The sequence below is a fragment of the Acomys minous genome (genome assembly GCF_964271855.1).
Source record: "Acomys minous genome assembly, chromosome: 3".
NCBI classification, from domain to species: Eukaryota; Metazoa; Chordata; class Mammalia; order Rodentia; family Muridae; genus Acomys; species Acomys minous.
The window spans coordinates 71,314,856-71,339,291 of record NC_140485.1 but is presented as its reverse complement, the minus strand read 5'-3'; the positions used below and the strand labels follow the sequence as shown (position 1 = coordinate 71,339,291).

The 24,436-nt window shown below is 49.2% G+C and overlaps 1 protein-coding gene across 7 annotated transcripts in view; it reads left to right on the top strand.

The window, feature by feature from the left end:
* PKIG (cAMP-dependent protein kinase inhibitor gamma) overlaps nucleotides 1–23,879 on the top strand; it is a 69,607-nt gene extending 45,728 nt beyond the window's left edge. For 3 of the 7 annotated variants that reach the window (XM_084777216.1, XM_084777217.1, XM_084777218.1), the window contains exons 3-5: nucleotides 18,123–18,316; nucleotides 19,107–19,280; nucleotides 23,182–23,879. In XM_084777216.1, coding sequence (XP_084633342.1) covers nucleotides 18,286–18,316; nucleotides 19,107–19,280; nucleotides 23,182–23,261 — 285 coding nt within the window. In that variant the 5' untranslated portion in view covers nucleotides 18,123–18,285 and the 3' untranslated portion in view covers nucleotides 23,262–23,879. Of the gene's footprint in view, nucleotides 1–16,875; nucleotides 16,976–18,122; nucleotides 18,317–19,106; nucleotides 19,281–23,181 lie in introns of those variants that run through there. The other 4 variants (XM_084777219.1, XM_084777220.1, XM_084777221.1 and 1 more) reach the window with 2 other exon arrangements.
* Nucleotides 23,880–24,436: the final 557 nt, after the last annotated feature.

The following is a 24,436-nucleotide window of genomic DNA, read 5'->3' as shown; positions in this document are numbered from 1 at the left end:
AAAGGCAGGGTGGCTCTTACCAGAAGTTACATAACATCATGCTGCAGTGCCACAGGCCTGATTCCCATCCAGACAATTTCTTCATAGCATTGGAAAGACAGCTTCCTTCCGGTGTCTTAGCATGTTTTTTCAGCCATGTTCTCAAACAGATGGAGTCAAACAGCTGATTAGTGACTTTGGGTGTGACTCCACGTTTCTGCTCTAAAGGAATGTTTACAACCACCAGAGTGTGTTATAGGGATTGTCACTTTAAGACTTTGATAGAGTTACCAAAGCAAGCAAAACTCAGTCCAAAGAAATGGGCACAGCCCAGCAGTCCTGTGAGGAGGGATGGGGCAGGCACCTTCCATTTGGAGACCAACTGCACACATGGTGTGAATGGGCTGCCTAGAAGTGTGCTATTTTGGGGGTCAGTATTCACAGTTTTTATGATAGCCAGGTGTTCTGGCATAGAGGTGCAGCAGTGCATGGTCTAAACTAGGCAGCATGGCTGTTGCCTCTCCTTCTCTCCGACTGCCTCGCCCTCTCCTTCTCTGTCTCTCCCTCTCCGTCTCTCTTTGATACAAGGTCTTACCATGCTACTCTGGCTGTCCTGGAACTCACAGAAATCCACCTGCCTCTGCCTCCTGGGTGGTGGGATGAAAGGTCTGCACCTTACCACACTGCAGTGTCACATTGTGAGTCCATGGTCCACAGACATCTGCCCACCCGTGTAGGTGTCCATGGCTGTAACTGTGAAGGGAGTGAGGAACAAAAGCCACTGAGCCCAGCTGACCCACGGGCACCTGGCTCTGTGGGAAAAGTGCTGAGTGCCCGCGGGTGAGCTCATCGCTTTCTGAAGCGCTCACTGGATCTGTTGTGCTTTTGTTCCTCAGCTAGGGATGTGTGAGGAAGATGGTCTTGTAGGAACAGCACAGCTCTAATGAAGTTCAGTTTAGACTCCCTCAGGAAAGAAATGATCTTTTATCTCAGTTGCTCCGCAGGTACCACAGCAGAAATGGCAGGCACGGTCCTTGCCCTCAGGAAGCCTAAGGTCTGGTTGCTAAATGAGTGGTGTTGTCCGCACTAGTACAGAAGCAGGTGAGCAGTGGTCTGGAGAGGAGTGCGCCAAACAGGCTGCAGGCCGCAGGGCTTCTGGAGCAGCACAGGGCAGGCCCAGAGGCTGGAGGGGGCTCTGAGCCCCTGAGGACACAAGGGTGTGCATGTGCTTGTGTAATACAGAGCAGATGCCAGGGCCAGAACTGAGTCTGCAAATAGCTGCCAATGAGTCCAGGCTTTACTGATGGTTCTAAGCAGAAAGTCACTGAATGGTATTCCAGGAGCCATGTGACTTAGGTTTAGAATGGTGACCCTTCTGGAAACTAGGCCCAGTTAATTTTCTTATTCTCTCCATCTGCTTTCATCCCCTCTCCTCAGGGCTTGTACTCTTCCACTGGTGGACCCTGATGAAGAAAGGTGACAGTCTGGGAGAGATGATCTCCTTTGGAGAGACTGAGGAGGTGGGTGGGTGGATAGTCATTCAGGGTAAAGCAGGTCCAGGTGGCCCTGTCCAAGTCCCTTCATGCCTGTGAGCACCAGCTGCCTCTTGTATTAAAGGGTGGTGGGCATTACCTTTATCCTGTTTCCTTCCACTGTGGATATTTTACATGCTTAGGTAGGGCTTCTACAGAAATTTCTCTGCCTTTTTTTTGTCACATAATGTGTTATTGATATCCTCACAGGGATACTGGGGTTTCACTAGCTGCTGTTTGTCCTCTGATAAGGGCCTCTCTCTTCCCTGATGTCACCTTTATGGGAGAGTGAACAAATGCTGACTGAAGACTAGGTGTGTGCTTGGCCATGGCCATAACAGAAGGCGTTTAGAACTAGTAAGCATTATGACAAGCACACCCATGCTTTGCTGTGTATCCATGGCTGTCCTGGAATTCTGTAGACCAGGCTGGCCTCAAACTCAGATCTACCTGCCTCTGCCTCTTGAGTGCTGGGATTAAAGGTGTGTACTATCACACCCGAGTCATTTTAGTCTTAGGCAGTACCCAAATATACAGATATGGAAACTGAAGTGCAAAAGGTGAAGTAGAAAAGCCCATCTCTGACCGTTGTGCACCTGCCATTCTGTATGTGTTTCTACAGAGGAGTTCAGCCATGGCGGAGGCTGTGGAGAAACACACACAGCTCCTCTGTTCTTTCCCAAACCATAAGCTCTTAGCAAGGCCATTGGTGACTAACATATGATCTGGACCTGAGTCCTGGGGCCACTTGTCCATTCACTGTTTTCTGGAAGACTTCCTCTCCACATGCATCAAGGCCACCTCTCTGCCTTATGGTGAGTTCCCTGGCAGCTGAGTGTGTCTGCTTAGTTCACTGGGCATTCTCCTTTTGGTCTGTAGCTAAGGTTCTATTTCATTCCTGATCTTCCTGCTTCCTGCTCCCAAGTGCTGGCTCTAGTCATGTGCTACACATGTGGCTCTTATACCTGGCCTTCTAAGTTTTTTCTTTTTTGAGACAGGGTTTTATGTCACCCAGGGTAGCCTTATTTATAATCACAGTCCTCCTGCCTCTACCTCCCTAGGGCTGGAACTACGTTCATGCTACTCCACCCCCAAAATTCCCTGGGGTTACTTCCAGATGGCTGACAGGTCTATGAGAAGAGCCTCGTTATCTATAATCACAGGGAAATGCAACTTAAACCGAGTGAGTTAGCTACCTCCCAGTGTAAGCAGCGCTGTTATAAAAGGCTCTGGGAGACTGAAGAGGCTCTTGCTCGTTGCTGTTGGAAAGTAAACTAGCTGTTACTGAGAGCTGTGGAGGTTCTCAAGAAAATGACATAGTCAGGTTGGTGACTCACACCTATACTCCTAACATTCAGGAGACTGCGGAAGGAGGATTGTGGTGAGTTTGAAGCCTGCCCACGCTACATAGGTAGACTAATGAAAGAACCACCACATGGTCCAGAATCTCCTGCATGGTTATCTAAGGAGATGGCTGGGTCTCCTAAGTGGATGCCTGTAGTCCCGGGTGTACCACAGCACCATGGGTCACAGTAGCCAGGACATGGAAGCAACTAAGTGGTCAGTGACAGATGAATGGGTAAAGAAAATATCGTGAGCCGGGCGTGGTGGCGCACACCTTTAATCCCAGCACTTGGGAGGCAGAGGCAGGCAGATCTCTGTGAGTTCGAGGCCAGCCTGGTCTGCAGAGCAAGTCCAGGACAGCCAAGGCTAACATAGAGACTCTGTCTCAAAAAAAAAAAAAAAAAAAAAAAAAGGAAGAAAGAAAGGAAAATGTGTGTGTGTGTGTGTATGTGTGTACATATGTGTACATCATATATGTACCCTATATATGAATACTACTTAAAATGGAAAGTTAGTCATAACAACAAGGGTGGACATGGAAGACATAATTAGCCTGAGTAAAGCAAGGCAAGCAGAGGAGAAGTACTACATGATTTCATCCTGGGTTTTGTTTTCTGTCTCCCCCCTCTGACCCCCCCCCCCCAGAGACAGGGTTTCTCAGTATAATAGCCCTGGCTGTCCTGGAACTCTATTTGTAGACTAGGCTGGCCTCAAATTCACAGAGATCTGTCTGCTTCTGCCTCCCTGAGTGCTGGAATTAAAGGCATGTACCACCACACCTAGCCCCGTGATTTCATTCTTTTTGTTTTGTTTCTGTTTTTACAGACTTATTTATTATGTATACAGTGTCTGCCTGCGTGTGTGACTGCCCACCACATCTCATTCTAGATGGCTGTGGGCCACCATGTGGGTGCTGGGAATTGAACTCAGGACCTCTGGAAGAGCAGTCAGTGCTCTTAAACCTCTAAGCCATCTCTTCAGCCCCCATGATTTCATTCTTATGTGGATTCTAAAGAACCCAGAGAAAAAATAGAATGTTGTTGCCAGGGCTTGAGGGCCTAAGGATTGAGACGGTGTTGGCCAAAGTGAGGAGTAAGTTTGATGTACAGCATGACACCTAGAGCTAAGAATCACGTGTTCGGTGCTTGACGGTTGCTAAGAGAATAGATCTTAGGGCTTCTCATCATGAAAAATGAGAGGCCATGGATGCACAATTAGCTAAATGTGGTCATCATTTAGGTAATTTAGTGTATGTGCACACAGATACATAAACATCACACTGTACACCATGAACACACAGACACGTGCGCGCGCACGCACACATACACACACACACACACACACACACACACACACACACACACACGTTTACTTTTGAATTTTACCACCATAATGCCGAGAGGTTTAAACATCTATCTAGTTCATTGGAAGCCATCATTTAACCCTGTTGAGCTGCTGAATCATCTAGAGGTTGGTTTACACTTTAGCACAGAAGTGTAGCATGGCCACATTCTTCCTGGCATCTTACTCAGCAACTCAGGTTATTATGTGTTTCTGAGCAGGAATGCTAAGGCTTCTAGAAATCACAGCATTTGGACAACAACCAAAAGCCACAATGTGGCACAGCCAAGGTTTCACTCCAGGCTTTTTTGTTTTTGTTTTTGTTTTTTTAAGATTTATGCCTTTTATTTTTTAACTATACAAAAGCTACTTCATGGATTTTACTTCATATTTTTAAAATTAATTTATATATTTAATCACTTTATAGCCTGATTGAAGCCCCCTCCCTCCTCTTCCCTCACACCCCTCTGAAGGTTGAGGCCACCTCCATAGGTACCAACTTACACAAAGTTGCAGCAGGACTAGGTACACCCTCTTCCACTGAGGCCAGACATGGCAGCCCAGCTATGGGAAAGGGATCCAAAGGCAGGCAACAGAGTCAGAGACAGCCTCTATTCCCATTGTTAGAGGATCCACATGTTGACTGGGCTGTACATCTCCTACATATATGTAGGGGCTTAGATCCAGCCCATGTGTGCTCTTTGGTTGGTGGCTCAGTCTCTGTGAGCCCCCGTGGGCCCAGGTTAGTTCACTCTGTAGGTCTTCCTGAGGTGTCCCTGACCTGTGTGGCCCCCTGTCTCCTTCATTCCAGTCTTCCAGAAGACTCCTCTAGCTCTGCCTACCGTTTGGCTGTGGGTCTCTTCATCTGTTTACATCAGCTGCTGGATGAAGCCTGTCCGAAGACAGTTATGCCAGGCTCCTGTCTCCGCATAGCAGAGCATCATTACTAGTGACCGGTTGGCTCTCTGCCATGGGGTGGGTCTCAGGTTGGCCCAGGCATTCGTTTGTGATTCCCTCAATCTCTGTTCCATCTTAATCCCTACACTTTTCATAGGCAAGACAAATTTTGGGTTGAAGGTTTTATGGATGGGTTAGTGTCCCCCTCCCTCCACTGGAGGTCACATCTGGCTACAGGAGGTGACCACTTCAGGTTCGCGGACCTTGTGACTCAGTTTCCCACCCACAGTCCACCCCTCCCACCATTATTTTTAGCACCATCTCTGTGTAACCAGGGCAGGACCTACTGCCTTTTTTTCTCTTTCACTTTCTAGTGGTCCCAGGACTTGGGGGTTTTCAGCCCTTCCCTGCCTCCAGCCCCGCTACTGAGATTCTTCTCTGCTTGCAGAGCCAGGGTCTCTAGTGGGAAGCTGAGAGTAGAGCTCTCCAGCTGCTTATCAGGGAAGCCTGTGCACCCTCCTGCCAGCTGCTTCCCAGGACCCCAGGCTTGTGTCCTCCTCTGACTTAGGGCCTCTGGGAATCCCCTAGATGCATGTTTGCAGTGACTCGGTTGCAGCTGTCAGTTCCCAGATGGTTTTCTACCCAAATGGAGTTTAGGAGTGTTAGCCTCTGCTCAAGCAGCTTTTGGTACATTGACAGCCAGAGCCCTGTGCACATTGACACTGCTGGGTGGGGAGACTCTAAGGACCCCAAGGCTCCTGTTGTCATGGACACAGCTTGATACTTACACACGTATACACATTTTCTTGGCAATTGTCCGTAGCTTTTCTGAGATTGTCAACCATATCTTTTTCCTTAGTAATTTGAGAACTTTTGATCTAGAGAGAATTCCTAGATCCAGGTGCAGCGTCACAGTATTTCTGCCAAGGGTGAGCAGAGATAGACGTGCTAATAGTGCTGAAGCTCACAGCTGCCCTTTGAGATGTTCCAGACTCCCATCATGAAATGCACAACCTGACTCTTATTTCATCCTGGGCAGCCCCCAAGTGCTCTGAACATGGTGTGTCATGTTCGAGTCCATGGAAGGACCACTGTGAGCAGCTATATTGTGAGCATTGATAATGGCAGAAAATATGTTGGGGCTAAGCATGGTGGCACACATGCTTTAATACTAGCACTCAGAGGCAGGCGGATCTCTGTGGGTTCGAAGCCAGCCTGATCTACAGAGAGAGTTCCAGGACAGCCAGGGCTACACAGAGAAACCCTGTCTCCGAAAACAAAACAAAACAACCAACTACCACCACCAAACAAACAAAAGAGAAAACCCTGTCTTTAAAAACAAAGCCAGGCATGGTAATGCAAACCTATAATCCCAGCACTCAGGGAGGCAGAAGCAGATGGATCTCTGGGAGTTTGAAGGCAGACTGGTCTACAAAGCAGGGACAGCCAGGGCTACACAGAGAAACCCTGTCTGGGGAGAAAAAAAAAAAACAAAAACAAAAACAAAACACCAAACCAAACAAAACCAAAACAAAAAACCCAAATAAAATTATGTTGCGAGCTTCAGTTCAGTCTGGCATCCACTGCCAAGGGTACCATTAAATGCATATTGCATGCTGTCAAACTCAACCCTCATAACACCCTGAGAAAGCTGGTGCTGTCATTTTACATGTGGAGAAGCTGACTGTTTAGGAGCCTGAGTGACTTGCCGTAGAGTACATAGCCAGTGAGCTAGCCAGGAGCGTGTAACTGAAGCACACCTGCTCATCTGCCTTATTTTTAGGGAAAAGGCAGAAAAATGAGGAAGTGTTCTACATAGGGCATACAGTCCTAGACCCTGTGATTCTGGGAACGTTGCTGTGTGGTAGCCTGTGTGAGAAACCACATCCATGGGAGTGCTCTGAAAGCTGGAAGAAAGCCGTAGGGCATAATGCACTAATGCACCAGTGTCTACACAAGAAGGGCTCGCACCACCAGAATTAGGGTGTTTTTCTTTCTACAGCTTTATGAATTCACATACCATATAGTTCACCCATTAAAGAGTCAGTGCTCTTCATACTTGGACATCCATCTCTGCCATCAATTATAGACAGACGTCTCCATCACCCACAGAGAAACCCTGCATGTTTTGCCACCACCTTCCTGTTCCCTCCCCAGTACCAGGCCACTGCTAATCTACTTCATGTCTCCAGATGAGGGCTTTGAGACTTAGAGAGTAATAACGTGAGAACCTGGTGCTATGGGATGTATCCTTCCTCAGAGAATAATCAGAGAAGTGAACTTTGACTCTAATGTATTTTATAGATGGCTTTATTTACTAAGAAGCTCTGAGTATGTCTTGGATCCACATCACTTTGGGACTAATGTAGGCAGGGGCTGGAGGTTTTGTCAGATTTATATGTGTGTGTGTAGATGCACAAGTGTGCTTATGCACAGAGAACCCAAGATACCCGGCGTCCTCTGCCATTCTATGTGTTCCTTTTCCTACAGCTCTTAGCTACAGTGTTTGTGGCTTTTTGTTTGTTTGTTTGTTTCTTTTTTAAGGCTTTTTTTGAGACAAGAGTTTCTCTTGTAGATCTGGCTGTCCTAGACTCGTTTTGTAGACCAGGTTGTCCTCGAACTCAGCAATCCTCCTGCCTCTGCCTCCAGAGTGCTGGGATTAAAGGCGTGCGCCACCATGTCTGGCTGTTCCTGAAACTCTTCCCACGTTCCAGGTATGTGGGCCTCCACATACGAGGGCTGTTGTACCAGGGCCCCAGCCCGAGTGTCTTTTACAGACCCACCAAGGGGAGGGAGTTTGGAAGTACGCATGCTGCTTCTACCAGTTCTACCATGTGCCTCACATGCTGTAACTTGTAAAGAGTTAAGGAATTAGAGTCTGTCTCCCTCGCTAGACCATGAGCTTCCACCAGGCCATACTTGTGTCCATGACGTGTAGTCAACAAATCTGACACACAGTGATCAGTAAAGTGTTGGATGATTGGATGAATACTGTAGAGATAATAATATCTTGCTTCTTCTCATTTTATTCTGTGTATTTTGGGGGGTGACTTTGGCAGGACTCTTGGGGGAGCTGGAGAGGAAACCTGGGCTGGAAGTGACTCAGGTTTGCTCTAGTTCTCCCCTGTTATATCACACATCACCTCGGTACCCAGTAGTGGGGGGAGCAGTGGGAACTTGCTTTCCCTCTTGATTTTTGTGGTCAGGACTTTGGATGGATTGCCTGGGTAATTCTGGGACTTACCTTTCATGCATAGTGACTGGACCTAAATTAACAGGGGTTGGCAAATAGCCAGTAACTGACCATCACACAGCTTAGGCCTCCTCAGATGGTCACTTCCCAGAGCTAGTTTGGGTGCCTCATGGTATGGCAGCCTCTGATTTCCTGTATTGCTCTAGCACTAGAGACAGGCATCTCAGGAGAGCCAGGTGGATGCTGTATGAGACCCACTAACCTCATCCTAGAGTCAGACCTCATCACTCATTTTATGTTAGAAATTAGAGACTAGGGTATAGCTCAGTGGTGTGTGGAAGACCCTGGGTGGGAACCCCAGTGTCTCCCAAAAGTGAAAGAGGAAATGGAGGAGAAGGGAGAAGAGCAGTTAATCCGAAAGTCAGCTCATGACTCATCCAAAAGGGTTTAAGTTAGACCGTCCATCGCCTTTTTTATTTTCTTAATGGCGCTAAACCCAGGATTATGTGTCTGCTAGGCTAGTGCTCTGTCACTGAGCTGCATTCCCGACCTATTAGATGCCAGCGTGTTCAGCAAAGTCAAACGGCTTGTAGACAGGTTGCAGAACTACTCTAGAGAGGCTGTCTTCCTTCCTCCAGACCCCTAAGCCTGGGGTACCATGCCCAGAGGCACTACCTGGCACAGCAGAGCTGCAGCTCAGCCCAGCCCAGGGCCTTGGCGAGCCTGCGGGAAGGGATTTCACTCTCCTTTCCTGCCCTTGCCTTCATAGTAGAGGGGCTGTCCTTTTCTGGAAGTCTTGCTTCACAGCTGAGCCCCAACTAAGCTTAGATAAGGCACAAATGGCAGGAGAGCTGGGAGGAGCATGCCTGGCCACGGAGAGGACCAGCGACACTCTGCTGCTTCATCCCACCCCACGTAAATCACATCCTGGCCCTGCTGGGGAGGGTAGAGCTGCTAAGAGGGTCAGGTTTAAAATTGATACCTCACGTGATTTTTTTCTATAGCTGTGGATTAAAATTTTTGAGGCTAATTAATTCATAGACTCAACCAAACATCACTGAAAAGACTGAAGAACCCGATCTCCAGCTCTAAATCCAGTGCAGAGGACTCGGTGTGGTATACCTGGCCTATGCTCTTAGTCCTGGGGAGGCTGAGGCAGGAGAATCAGACGTTTGAGGCCAGCTTGGGATACATTGTGAGACTCTGACTAAAAACCAGAAACCACAAGTGAGAAAATTCAGCACAGAACTTGGCTTAAGTATGGTTACTGCATCTGCTGTTTGTTTTGGCAAGCACAGGAGAACATTTTCTTAAGCCTCCCTATTTCCTGCTCCACTTCTTAAAATTCTTTCTTTGAGGCTAAAGACTGGGGTGGCTGGGTGGGCAAGGGACAAAAAGATGACAGAAAATAAACAGACCTTAAGAAAAAAATCTTACTAGATGCTAGACCCCATTGCAGGCCACTTCCATGCTGTAGCCTGCTCACAGACTCCATCCTGCTCCACATCTGCCATGTGACCTTGGGGAAGCTACTGACCTCTCTGAGCCTCCCCTGTCTTTAGCAGAATAGCCACTATAATGCTTTCTTTGTCATAGGCGTGGTATGCAATCAGAAGAGAGACCACCTGGCCCTCTGCTAACAGTGAGCCTTGAGAATCCTCACAGCACATTCAGGGCAGTTTAGTGCCCATGTTTCACAGTTGTCCCTTTGTCAAGTAGGTTGGCCAACACCATAAGGGGCCAGATATTAGCCTCAAAATCCCTGGCTGTATCCACTCCAGGCACCAGGCCTTCTTGACTTACACAGTGAGACAGAGGAGCCCTGGTGGTTTTGAGTCCTGTGGACTTCAAACAAGGAATCTTTAAAAACAGTGCACAGGAGCTGAGAATGCTCTCAGGCAGAGGGAAGAGGCCTAGAAAGGTCAGGGATTGCATTAGGTTTGAGAATTAGGGTCAAGTGTGGCCGAGCAAAAATAGGCTATGAAGAAAGAAATGACGAAAGACTGTGAAGGAAGGCGGGGCTGGGCCATTGTGGGGCTTGAGGGGCTGACAGCAGAGGTTAGGGTTTTCCTGGTGTTGAAGGAAGCAGAGGAATCCCACGGCCCAGTTTCTGTTTCAAGAACAACTCCAGGCTGCATAGGAAGTTGCCTTTGGGGTAAGAGGAATGCAAGGCTGTCGAGGGCCTCTGCATGGCACTTAGCGGGCAGACAGCGGGCACACTGAAACTGTTGCAAGCAGAGATTATGGAAGCTGGCAGAAACTGTAGGTGGGTGGCCGAGGAAGAGAATCAAGAATGGCTCCAACTCTCAACTCAAGCAGCCTGTGACAGGGGAAGGCTGGAAGGGGGCAGGTTGACAGCTTGACACAGGAGGGAAGCCCAGTGACACACGAAGTGGGCAAAGCCACACATTGTAAGGGAGTTTGAAGCTCTTTGGGGTTCACCAACATACAGTATTTAAAGGAAGGGATTTGTGCCACACCCAGCACCCCACTCCCACCCTCACCCAAGAGTGCACAGATCATAAGACTGAGGTTTTGGGAGAGAAGTTCTAACATATAGGTCCTGGTGGAGGCAGGAGACCCCATGGGAAACGTGTCTAGAGAAGTAAGAAACAAATATGAAGGTGTCCTTGTCCCCTAGCAGTGCAGAGGTCACTGATGGCCTTGTGTGTCCCAACACCCTACCCTTTCCTCCCATCACACCACCTCCCACAGCAGGTCTCACAGCTACACCTAGATGGTGGAAGTCTGCACTTCCCGTGTGCAGAGGCTGGGAGCCTGCTGGGAGCCTGCTGGGAGCCTGCTGGCACCCTGCTGGCACCTCTGATCAAAGCTGCAGCCAGGCCTGCTCTCTGCACTAGGTACTGAGCACTGTGAGGTCCTGCACCGCATGTGTCCTAGGGCACTAGGGAGCACTTTGATAGTAGCCCTGTTGGTCTGTGTGCTTCCAGCTTCCTTCACGGAGATGATCTGGGGACTACTGGTTTAGTAGATGCTGGCCTTCCCGTCTGGTATCTATAGTTCACACTGGCCATGGAGATCCCAGGCAGTTTGTCCACGCTGAGAACCTTTTACACAACTACTTCACATTCCTGTACCCTGGTCCTCTGTTTTTTTTTTTTTTTAAAAAGTGCTTGCTTTTTCTGTAACTTCTGCAAAATATTTCATCTTTTCAAAAAGAAAAGAAAAGCAGGAAATGACCTTTCAGTGTGGAGTTTTAATGGAATCTGGCCTAGCAATGAGGACTAAGAGCTGCAGACTTGAAAGACTGTAGCTCTTGGCACAGCCCAGGGCCTCTCCAGTTTACAGAGCCAGGGAGAGCAGCAGAGAGGCACGAGGGAGGTGCCATCCTGTGCTGACGAGAGCAAGCACCTGCGGGGGCTTTGGCCTCTAACTTCAAGGCCTCAATATAAAGCCTTTCCCTTCAGGCGTGTTCAAGGTCAGGCTCCCTATCAGCATCCAGCTCCCACAGAGTTCCTCCAGGGTTTAGGCAGAGAGCTTTGGTGTCCGCTGCCTCCCCCCCCCCCCCCCCCCCCCCGCAGGAGCACAGGCTGAGATAGAGGCTATTAGACACATTAGATGTTGGCTCTGTCTAGATTGTTCCCTAGCCATCTTCATTTTGTGTGAGATGAGGTTTTTGTAGTTTGTTTGCTTGTCTGGTTTCTGAGAGCAGGTCTCATATGCAGCTCTGTATGTAGACCAGGCAGGTAGTGATCCTGCCTCTCCTTCCCAGGCGCTAGGATTTTAGTCAGATGTCACCACACCTGGCACTCCCCCCCCCCCTTTTTTTTTTTCTTTTTCAAATGTACCCAAAGCCACTTTTCTGACCTTTGCACCTTTAGCTGAACCACGAGTACAACGTTTCCTCTCCTTCCATAGCCAGTGTGGTACTCTGCCACGGTAGGTTAGCATCCTCATTCAGCATCTTCTCTTGTGTCAGACTGTAAATGTCTGGTCTCCAGTGTGTACCTTACACCTGGCAAGGTGCCTGGTATATCCGGGGTGCACAGTAGACAGCGAACTCTCCAGGCTGGAAGAGACTTAGAGATCACACTCCATTATTATTTAGATGTGGGAAAGGAAGCCAGTGGAGGAGGTCTGGGAGTCTGCCTCCTGTATGAGGGCTGTGAGGGCTGGGCACACCTTTACCGATGTTGCGTGCTCCTTCCCCTAGAGTCTAGACACAGTTCATCACATAGTGAACTCCGCCGTGAGCTGGGGCTCTCAGGTAGAACAGTGCACATGCGCATGCCGGCCAGGATTACTTCTGGTAGAATTTTTATTCCACCCCGCAGCGAAAGCCAAAGCAAGAAAAGGGGTTTTTTTGTTTTTTGTTTTAGGTTTTTGTCTCTCTGCAGCACCATTAAACTGAGAGTAAACAAAGGAGCCAAGTGAAATGTCAGAAGGAAGGTTTAACTGACAGCTCAGCTACACTGGGACGCAGTGATGTTTTATTAATTGGCACTTCTCACATCTCATGGAACTTTCCAGCCCCTGTAAGCCTGTATTCTCACCACATCTTCATTTCAGCCATGAACTTCAGAGTGTTTTAGTTGTTTCCCGAGGTTCAGGGGCAGACGGCGGCCTCTAGTGTGTCCCAGGAGGTCAGTAGGGAGGCTGGCTGCAGGAATGCACTAGATGCGGTCCACCACAGCACACCTGCAGCCTCTGACACATGACAGCAGGGAGCTCTGCGCTAGGCACCAGGACCTGTAGATTCTAGAACCTTGGTAAGACACTCTGCTATTGTTGTTGTTGTTATTACTACTTATGTTCAGGCCTTACTATGTCACCCTGGCTGGTTGGGAACTCCCTGTGTAGACCAGGCCTCCTCAGAAATTTAGCTGTCTCTACTTCCTGGGAGTAAAGGCATGTGTCATTATGATCCTCTGTCCTCAGTTTTTTCCTAGGGTTTGAAAAAACAAGAGTCTTTGCTAGGTGGTCTCTGGAGTACCTCTCAGGTAATTCTGCCATAAGCTTTTTGTTAACTGAGCAAATATTTGTTATGGTCCTGGGTGCGTCACCGCTGTTGCTCTGTTGCAGGTCCATGGCGGGCCAGGGCTAAGGGGAAACAGCAGCACAGACCCACATTTTGGTGACCATTTTTGAGTATATTATGTCAGTATGTGTGGCCTTACAAGCATGTGCCTTACTTTTTAAAGATGGGGTCTCCTGTGGCCCAGACTGGCTTTGAATGTTCTGTATAACCAAGAGTGACCTTAAGCTTCTGACTCTCTTGGGTGCTGGATTGCAGGAGTGGCAGTCACACTCAACTTTGCTTTTCTCTTTTTAATCATTGGCCGTTTCTGAGCCAGGTATGACCATGAGCCTGACTACTTTTCTGAGTGCCCCTCATGCCAGCAGAGGGCAAAGGACCTGAGGGCGAGCCAGAGGTAGAGGTAGGGAACAGGTGAAAATGCTAGAAGAAAAGTGTTGTCATAGGCCAGCTTGTGTGGTGTTTAGGCCTATGCATTGGTGCTGCGCAGGTGACGCCTGAGGGAAGCCTGAGCTGAGGGCCATAGAGTTTTGTCTTGGGCAGCAGATTATGGAAATAGCACTTGCCCAGGAGAAAGAAGAACCAAGAGAGGCCCAAGAAGGAAGAGAATGTTGCTGTTCCTAATGATGTCACCCAGGTGTCTGCATCTCAGCATGAGCGAGTTTATGGCCATGTCATGGGATAGAGAGATGTACAGAGCGGCGTGAAGGGCAGCCTGGGAACAGCACAGTCAGGGGCTCTGAGAAGCTGAAGTCACCCTAGTCCCCAGCTTCAGTTGCCTCGTTTCTCAAGTGGAGAGCAGAGGAGTCCTGTGCACAGGGTGCTGCTGATGTCATCACCCTGGCCACCCTGAAGGAGGACTCGGGCTATTAAGAGTTGTTTATTTAGTCAGTAAGTATGAAGTACCCACCACATGCAGGCCCTAAACAGCCCTTCAGGGTACGCTGGGCAACAAAGGAAAGAACGATGGTGTTTGCCCTCATGGGAGGGAGGCGACAAAAGAGTGGCCAGCGATGGTTGGAACCCTGAGCTGTATACATTCTATACTCACCTGAAACATGGGGTGAGGATGGCCCAGGCTGGTTGGGGGGGGGTGCTAGGAGAAGGGTGGATGCAGAGCGGCCAAAGGGGAATCAGACGCAGGACACCATTTAGTTTTGGTTTACGCGAGACAGAAGGAGAGGAAAGACATCTGTAATTGCTGATTACAAAGCTTTAAGTTTTCCTTGGTCACATAAGTATATAGGAACAAGAGAAACAAAATGAGCAAAGAGCAAATTTCATAAGAACTAAAAATGAACATGATGATACAATCAGTTTTCTTTTAACTCAATGTCTTTTCCTTAACATTGGAGTCGTAAAGCCTTGCGGTTACAGCAGTGCTCGCCAGGATGACTGTGAGACTGATCCTGTGTCAGTTTGGCACAGCACTAACAGATCAGAAGGTGTTTCTACCACCTGCTGCATCAAACTTCTCTTTCCACAGAGGTCCAATATCTCTGACTCTTGCTTAATTGTTCCATTCCTTCCTCTGTTTTTCTTCTTTGACAGAAAACCACCATTCATTTTCTTTGATTCTTAAAATACTGTGTAGCCCCTTGGTTAAGCAAAGGTGGCCTATCCTTTGTTGTCCTGTACTGACAAATCTGTTCAGGAAAGCAGGCAGTTCACTGGTTTCCTCTGTGTCTCTGTCATAAACCCGTTTCAAAACGATTCCTATCTTTATTATGATTCTGTAAAGAGTAGAAGAACATCAGGATTCCTAAAGCCATTTACTTTGCCTTCAGGAAGGTACCAACGTTGTCAACAACAGCCTGATCAAATTTTTTTTCCTGTCTATGCTAGTTTTTTATTTCTGAAGCTGCACATAAAAGCCTAGTGATTCAATTACAGTTTGTCAGCTTCTAAAATTTCTCTAACAATTGTTCTTAGATCCTCTATCTCATCTAAGTTAGTCTAAGTAGGTTCTATAGAAGACTCAGTTTTCTGCAGTTTTCCCAGGGAGCTTCCCTTCGGTTTATTATTTTTTATTAACACTGGCTTTTGTTACATTATTGCTATTCTAGCCTTTGGAGAGAGGGCCTTTAACAGTAAGAGATGTCCACCAAGGGCTGTGAAGGATCAATCCAAGACATCCAGGCCAGCTGGAACTTTGTCAAACACAGGCCTTCAGGACGCTTGGTTGATGGGGCACTGGAACTTTGTCGAGCAGTGGCCTCGCCATAGACTCAGTATTTTGTTTTAAGCAGCATAGGATTGGTTGAAACGGGAGTGAAAATAAAATAGTATCTGGAGGAGAATTGGACTTCTGACAGGGAAAAGGCACAGAGCCTTTGATGTGGCAGTTCTGCTTTTAAGGAAACAAACCCCAGGTCTTAGGGGGAGGGTAATTGAAGCAGTTTGAACAGTGGCCACATAGGGTCCCGCAGCTGCTGACGGCGGCTGAGGTCTGGGAAGACTGTGGATATAGCGTCAGTGTTTTGATGTAATCATTGTTCAGGGTAATTTGGACTTACTTCTAAGACATAAGCTTGAATGAAGAAAAGCAAGATAAAAAAGGTTTGGCTAGTCATGATAGCTCATGCCTGTAATCCTAGCATCCGGGAAGCTAAGGCAGGAGGATTGCTGTGAGTTGGAGGCCCACATAGGTATATAGTGAGATCTAGCCCAGCCTGGTCCATATTGTGTGTGACCCTTTCTCAAAAAGAAAAGAAAGAGTTCCCAAGAAAATGGCTTAGTGGGTAAAGGCTCTTGCCTCATAGACCTGGCTACCCCAGAATAGCACAGAAGAAAGCTCCCCAAAGATGTCCTCCCACACACCTATACCACTAAATGTACACGCACAATAATAAAGATATAAAAGAATAAATGAAAATTTTGTTTACAAAAGTTTTAAGGGAAGGAGGAAGGGAGGGATTTTGTGCATCACACAGACTTTTCTGGAAGATATACTGTGGTTGCCTCTTTGCATTTGTACCTTGTGAGTTTGATTCTGCATACACACATAATCCTAACGCTCAGTGATTTGTGGACTAGGGTTGTAGTTGTATCATGCAGAAGGCCTTGGCAGTAATAAAAAGAAACCATTTCCCTAAAGAAGATTTAGGAAGGAAGCCAGCTGTGGTGCATTCCTGATCCCAGCAGCTGGAAAGTAGAGGCAGGACAATCAGGAGTGTAAGGCCAGCCTTGGTTATATGGTGAATTTAAGGCCAGCCTGGGCTATTTTAGACCTTGTTTCAAAAAAAGTAGAGAAGATACAAAACTCTAAAATCAATCTTGCCAGTTGTGGTGGTGCACACCGGTAGGATTTGCTGAAGGAGGTGGAGGTAAGATGGATCATGACTTTGAGGCCAGCCTGGGCTACACATTAAAGCCAGGTGGTAGTGGTGCACACCTTTAGTCTCAGCAAGCAGATCTCTATGAGGTCAAGGCCAGCCTAGTCTACAGAGTGAGTTCCAAGACAGCTAGGGCTATGTAGAGAAACAGTCTCAAACAAAAATCACAATTTAAATACTCAAGTGATTGTACGATTTTATTTCACCTAACAGTATATATATGAATATTTCCTCATGTTTGTCTGTCTGTTGAGACAGGATCTTGCTGTGTAGCTGAGGCTAGCAGGACCTGACATGGTCTTCCCTTGCACCCTAAGTGGCTGTGACTCTAGGCTTGTGCCACCACAGGATGAAGAAGGTAGACACGGGAGAAAAGGGAACTTGGGTGTTTGTGTGTTGAGTTGGAAAAACGCCCCAGAGCTGTGTTTGGAATCCCTGTTCCCTGAGGGATGGGGTAGGTGCTTTCCAGGGTTGGGTCTGGGCTTTGGCAGTGATCTCTCTTTGTGAACAGCATCAGCTCAGAGGTCAGACAAGCAAGAGCAAGGTCAGGACCCCAGGAAGTCTGTCCCAGGGAGAGGCTAGCACTTCACATTAGCAGGTAACTCCATCTGCTGGTGTCAGATCCTGGAGAAGAGTGCAGCGCTCTGGCAGGCGGAGCGTTTCCCTGCAGTCCCTGGGGTCTGCCCACAGAAAGGGAGCTGGGGGAGAGACCGAGTGTGTAGGTGGGGAAGAGCAATGTGATCCAGGTGTATTTATAGAGCACTCCTCTGTAGCTGGTGCTGGGCGGAGCATCCTGGAAGGAAGCAGCAGAACAGGTTGGCTGAGCTGGCAAGATCAGCCCTTTCAGTCTGGTGCATTGAAAATCCAGGCACAAATCCCTCCTTTCATGGAAAAATCCCTCTTTTCTAACTGGGAAAAAAGCTGAGGAAAGGGGCTACAACGGATGGTGTGGGTCGCCCAGGATTTGACCCATCCTGTGGGCAGTTGGTGCCACATGGGGAAACATCTGAGCCTAGGAACCACATGGATCGGCTGAGACCTTTCCAAGTCAGGTTATAAAGCAGTGCACTGTGTTTATTTACTGGGTGGGCCATTGAGTGACTGCCTTCAGCAGTCTTTCTGCTGGCAGCGTTGTCATTTGTATTTGTCCCTGCAATGTTATTACCATAACAACAGGCCATTTAGCTGTACTACAGCTTTGAACAGTTTTCCCAAAGGAAGGGGAGACAGTGACCAGCAAAAGGAAGCATCTCCAGGAATTCTTCAGCTGAGGCCTCGCCATAGCTCTAGTGTGCATCATAGTTAAGAAAGATAGTTGGGGTGCGCCATCTGCTGGATGCAGGGGGGACTGCCTTATGCAGACTTTTGCCCCTGCCTTCACCTTTCAGGTGGGGAAATGGCACAGAGAGGGGCAGGGTCTTTGCTCCAAAGAATAGGCTGTGAAATATAATGTATGGTATTGTCCCTAAATAATTACTGTGTTTCTTCTTACCGTTGTCCATCAGAGACAACGACTTTGTTCCCACTCCAGCGTACTCCATGTCGTCTCTCCACCTTTCCCATTGGAAGCCAGCCAGAGAAGTAACTGGTGACTGGTTGCTTTCCTCTCAACGTGGCATCCCAAATGCTCCCATTTCAGTAGCCACACCTCTGTCTACCTCTTGACTTATGTCAAAAACCAAAATTCCCTGTCTGTCAGGTACTGCCTACGTATTTGTTCTCCAAGCTGTGTCTAGAACCCATCTCAGCACCTGCTTGGTCCCTGCTGGTCCCTGCTTCCTTCTCACACCTGACCTCCCCAGCAGCCTCCTAACTCACTCCATCCACAGTTTGTCTTCATGACCGCACCTAAAGCCCCTCTGGGATAAGGTCTGGCTCTGCCCACTCTCAGTGTCCTCCATGTCACTGTCCCCTCCTGCAAGACCCTTCTGCTCTCGTAATGTACCCCATCTTTCTTCCTCAGAGCCTCAGTGCTTGCTGGTCCCTCCCTTGGGATGTTCTGTGCCTCTCTCTTTACATTTAAATTTTCACCTGAGACAGGATCTCATTGCATTATCCCAGAGCTCACTTGCAACGGCATAGCTCAGGCTGGCCTCAAATTCACAGCGGTCCTCCTGCCTCAGTCTCTTCAGTGCTGGGGTTACAGGTGTAAGCCACCATGCCCACATTCTTCCCATGCCATTCTTGGATCTTGACTGCCATGTTACTTCCTGATTTTGAGTCTTGGTTGGGTCCTGGCCATCCCGTAGCACCCTTGAAACCCTGAACACATGGCCTTGACCTAAGGAATGGCAGCTTGATGCTATGCAGAGTGAACTCTAAGCTCTGTCTTTAAGATGTGGATAGCAGCTGTCTGACTGGACTTACAGCGTTATATTTGGTTTTGTTTTCCTCTGCCTCTGCTCAGTCCTCAGTGGAAAAGGCAGTAGTGTCATTTTGTCAGAGGATATCTGCGTCTCACTTCTGCTTTCCTGCTCCTGTCTCCACAGGCCAGAGGAGCGATGCAACAGGCATGATGGAGGTCGAGTCCTCCTACTCAGACTTCATCTCCTGTGACCGGACAGGCCGTCGGAATGCAGTCCCTGACATCCAGGGTGACTCAGAGGCCGTGAGCGTGCGGAAGCTAGCTGGAGACATGGGCGAGCTAGCACTTGAGGGGGCAGGTCAGAGCCAGCACCCCAGCGTCCCTGTGGGCAAGGGGGGGTACTCTGCCAGCCCTTGGTAGCCTCCAAGTCCTACACTTCCTCAGAGAAGCAGCTGCATTTAAATTGGGGCTGTCCATAATTGTGGGCAGACAGCAGGAGTAGCTGGTCATTCCTGTCCTGTCAACTTTGCCCCAGATCCTCTGGGAACATCCCAGAGCCAAGCCACTCCTCAGTGCTCCCCAGAATCATGTACCGCTGGCCAGCCTGCCCGGCCTTGGGTTCTAGCCTTCTTCCGTTCTCCTGGCTCCGTCCATGTCTCTCTAATGGGGCAGGGCTTCCTGACCTCACTGTTGCCCCTGACTAGAATGTCCCCCAATGGAGCGGGGACCACCTGCTGTCGCTTTACTCTCCTGCCCCAGCCACATTACTCTCAAAGGTCTCATTTCTTTGACTTTGAGCCCCAGGAGAGAGGGCCTCTGTTGTTCCTGCATGTGGCAGACAGCTTGTGACCACAGGCTGAATAACCCAATACAGAACCCAAGAGGACCCAGTACTGCCTGGGACACCCTGCTCCCCACTCCTCCCTCTGTTCCCCCAGAGGACTCTGCTCAGCTCAGGTCCACAGTTAGCCATAGACCCATCCTTGGGAAGCTTTCCCTCCAGTTCCTTTCTGCTACAGGCATGGCGGCCATGCTCGCCATATCACTTCCCACAGTGCACTGCGGCTTCCTACTGTGTTACTCCAGGAGCAGGCAGTTCTGGCAGACCATAACATTGTCTGCACCTGTGTGGCCCTAGTCTCGAGTTCTTGGTCCTCACTGCCCAGAAGTGACGTGGGAAGATAGAACAGAGAAGATGTTGGGGGCAGGAACCTAGCCTCTCATGTGATAGATCAACTGAGGCCAAGGGCAATTGTGAGTTTCCCAGGTTTACTCAGCAAATGGCCTCTTGCCCCCAGAGCCTCACCCGGTTTTCCTGTTGGAGGTCCTGTTGGCCTGCCTTGTGCTGGTCTCCACTTTTGGTTCAAGTGTGAACATGTCTGCAGTGCTCATGCCACACCCCTCTACAGCCTCAACTCTTAGTGCCCACTTTTTGCTCTCTCTTTCAGCCACAGCCTGCAGGCTTTCAAAAGCCGTGGTGGGCTTCTTCACAGACTCCCTGGTCCCCATGTGCCAATTGCTTCTCATTGCGGTGCCTTTTGTGCCAAGGCCTTCCCTGACCACAGCTCGTCTCAAGCAGAGGTGCCCTTTTCTCCCTTTGTCTCCAGGGCTCTATAAGCACAGCACCCCCTCTGAACTGAGCTGCTCCAGCACAGGCTGGTTCTTCCCCTCTGTGACTAGCAGTGTTTGGCATGTGACAGGTGCCTGCTCACTGTCCAGCCGAAAGAGCAGTGTGCCCAGCTGGCACAGCAGGCACAGTGCTAAGGGTTCTTCAAGGCTTCTGTGCCCTAATCAGCTCTCATCAGCTTTATTTGCTCCTTAGCCAACCAATATAGCTGCTGTTCCTCATACAGGCCCTTACAATACTGTTTGCCCTGCATAAGAGTCTTTGTGGTTTTGGGTCCTCCCAGTACGTGATGCTTGCTAGCCATTGTGACTGCCAGGGATCTGAGTGCCTTTGATAGAATCAAGGCAAAGTGGCCAGCTACAGGAAGCCTTCTGTGAAGGAAGCCTCACAGTAAAATGTGTCCAGGCATTTCTGAGCCAAAGACACAGCCTTCAAAGGTCCCGAGATTCTGATCCAGCAGGGCAAAGGCCACAGAGTTTTCTCTGCCACCGCTTCCGTGTGTGTGTGTGTGTGTGTGTGTGTGTGCGCGCGCGCATGCGCGCGCGCGCTCGCGCGCTGACACTGGGCAGCACAAGTTTCTTTCCTCTCTGGGGCTGACAAGAGAGGATCTTCTTCCCAACTAAGGGAGATCTGGCTCAGAGGAAATAGGTTGTTCAAAAGGACTCCAACAAGCCAGATTCAGACCAGTCCTCAATAAGCCAGTTATAAGAGCTGAATTAGGAGCTGGAGTGACGGCTCAGCGGTTAAGACCACTTCATAGCAGCTGTAGCTCCAGTTCCAAGTGATCTCATATCACCTTCTAGCTTCCAAAGGTACCACACATGCACTCAGTGTACATGTATACATGCAAGCAAAACATGTATACATGTAGGCAAAACTCATATAAAGTAAAAATAAATTTAAGAAGAGCCAAATTAACACTAAGATCAAGAATAGGCAATTTATTCATTGTGGCCACATTGGGAAGAGAGACAAAGAGATCAAGTGACCCTCCAAGTTCATCTTTGGGACCCTGCCATGAGGGTAGGTTTAAGTAGAGGCCAGAGTAGTGCATACCTAAACTGGCCTGCACAGGTGTGGTCCTGCCCATATGACTGACCCTTTGTTGATTAGGGCCCGTCCTCTAACTCTGACAAATTGCAGATCTTTTCAAGAGGAAAACCCCTTTGGTCGGCTAGGGCTTTAGGCTTTTCTCCAGTAGGAGATCCTGGGGACTATCTAATTCCTTGGGGGCCCATTGTTTTAGTAGTCTGGCAGCCAAGGTGAAGGACACAGAGTCTCTTTAGAGTGTCTTCCTTGTCTGCCAGGCTGCTTACTGCAAAGTGACTTGCAAAGTCTCTAGCAACGCGAGCAACAGAGCCGAGATGATGGGGGAGTTTAAAGGGTCCCAGCTCATGGAAGCTTTACACAATGCAAATGTTACCTCAGGACCACTCATGGGTGTTAGGCCTCCAGAGGCCAGAGGAACTTTGTGGGATAGAGCCTTGGTCCAGCCACCATCCTTAGAGGAGGTAGCTTCAGGCCAGGCAGGCTCAGGTTGGCACACTTGAGCCACAGTGCTAAGGTCTGTCCACACTAATCACTTCCATGAACACCCAGGGCCAAAGACTGCCCTGTGGGGCACTGGGAGGCTGTCCTGCCAACAAGCCTCTGTGGCTGGCAGAGAATGCTGCTTAGTGGAAGAAGTAGGGTTCAGCAGTAAGCGGGCTCTGCACCCTTGATTACAGGCATGTCACATTGCCCCTCTTCTCATGGGTGTCATGACCCTAACCACACCTGCAGGTTGCTATGTGGGTTGATTGACAGACTGCCTATAGAGGCCAGACCCAGAGCTCGGTATAGGCATAAAGACAGGCCTGATGGCAAAATAGAGGGACCTTCAGTGGCATCACAGTGTCTCTGGGCTTGGGATTGCACTACTGCTTGAGCTTTGCCTGTGAGCAGGCTGTGTGGTGGAGGACGCTGACTCTAGGAGGTGAGGATGGAGTACAAGCTGGGTACACTGCTGTCAAGTGGGCGAGGCAGAAGCTGCCCGTCCCACCTTCCAGCACAGCTTGAGAGAAGCTGGGAATGAGGAGACCTCGCTCACACAAGGACTTGCAGGCCAGGTTGCTCCTCTCACCCTGCTGCTGTCTGTCCCTTACTCCAGCCCAGGTGTCTGGCTGGCTGGAGTAGGGCAGGGGTGGATGCTGCCAGCGGTGTGCTGAGTCGGGCATCCTCTACCGTGGATGTACAGGCACAGAGTGTTCTCGTGAGCTGGATGAGTTGCCTCTCCTATTCAGTGTCCAAGGAAACTCCCATTTGCTAAGCACATCCTTCTTGCTGGGAACTTAACATTTACAGTTCCCCACTGGAGAGCACACGTTCATCTCATGCTTTTAGCACCTGTCCATGACCCTGACCTTTACTGACTTTTGTTATGCTAGCAGCCCTGACAGCCTTTCCATGGTAAAAAGTGAGCTGAGAGAGAGCTGGCTAACGTCTCTCTGGCTTTGGTCACCCCTTCCCCAATGCACCTTTTAGCCGGCTCCAAAATCTGGCCACAGCAATCAGTTTGGCTGGTCCTTCTAGACCCCTTGTGCTTCACAGTGCGTAAATACTCAAGAAAACGTACTCCCCTTCTCCCCTGCAGAAGGAGAGGCAGAGGGAAGTGCCCCTGGCAAGGAGGCCAGCAGCCAGCCTGAGAGCAGTGCCGCGAGCGCCTCGTCGTGAGTCTAGAAGAGAGACCTGCTGTACCTCCTGGGACTGGAGCCCTGGCACAGCCCACAGCCCAGGCCAGCCAGGCCACCTGAGAGCCTCATGGAGGCCTCCCTGGCCCCTACTCCAGCAAAGTCCTCTGCCCACACCACAGGCTCCACTCTCCCACACCTCCCTAGGGTGCCCAGGTACACTTTGAAGACACCATTACCACGACACGTTATTTATTCAGCTAGGCGGGGCTCAAGCCAAGCCCTGCCCCCAGGGGAGCAGCCCCCACCTGGACAGGGACTGTCCCGTCACCACTCCCCCTCCGGCCAGCTGCCTACATTGGAAAGATCTTCCTAGCCCTTTTTTAAAGCCTCTTTTACATTTTTTAAAAACATAACCTTTTTCAGCAGAGAAGGGAGAACTGACAATCACCTTTTCCCGTTTTGGTTTTAGGTTTTGGTTTGTCTTGAAAGCCGTTTTAAGCTTAGTTGTGATGATCTATGCAGCTTTAAGTTCCCTTGTGGAGCCTCACAGATCCAGTTTTGGGAAAGGATTTGGACTCAAAACTAACTGACCAATTCTTTGCCCTGTGTACCAAGAGACTGACACTTAGGCCCAGGAAATAAATGCTGGTGATTTGTGTGACTGGCTTAAGATTCCTTCTTTTAACCACCAGGTACCCATCCTCACCCCCTCAGCCAGCAGGGTTCTGCTGCTGCCCCCGTCCCGCAGTGGACAGCACCACTCCTCATGCGGCATCTGGTGAGCTTTCCTCACCCCACCCTCACGGCCCGCAGCTGCAGCAGCCTGAAGGGGCCCGTGTTCAGTCCCCAAAACTGACATGGTAGAAGGGAGAACCAGCTCTCACACACTGTCCTCTGACATGCATATGCACATTTGGTAATTTATAACCAAATTCCAGTTCCAGGGGATCTGGTGCCCTCTTCTGACCTCTGGCACCAGCTATACATGATGTGTATACATACACTAAAATAAGTAAGTCTTTAAAGTAACTAAAAAAGCAACCCGAAACAACTGATTCAAGAGTTCAAGAGTAGCTGGGCATGGTGGCCTAACACTAACCGTATAATTCCAGCACTTGGGGATGTACAGCCAGGCAGTTCCTTGTGAGTTTGAGACCAGTCTGGTTTACAAAGTGAGTCCAGGACAGCCAGGGCCACACAGAGAAACCCTGTCTC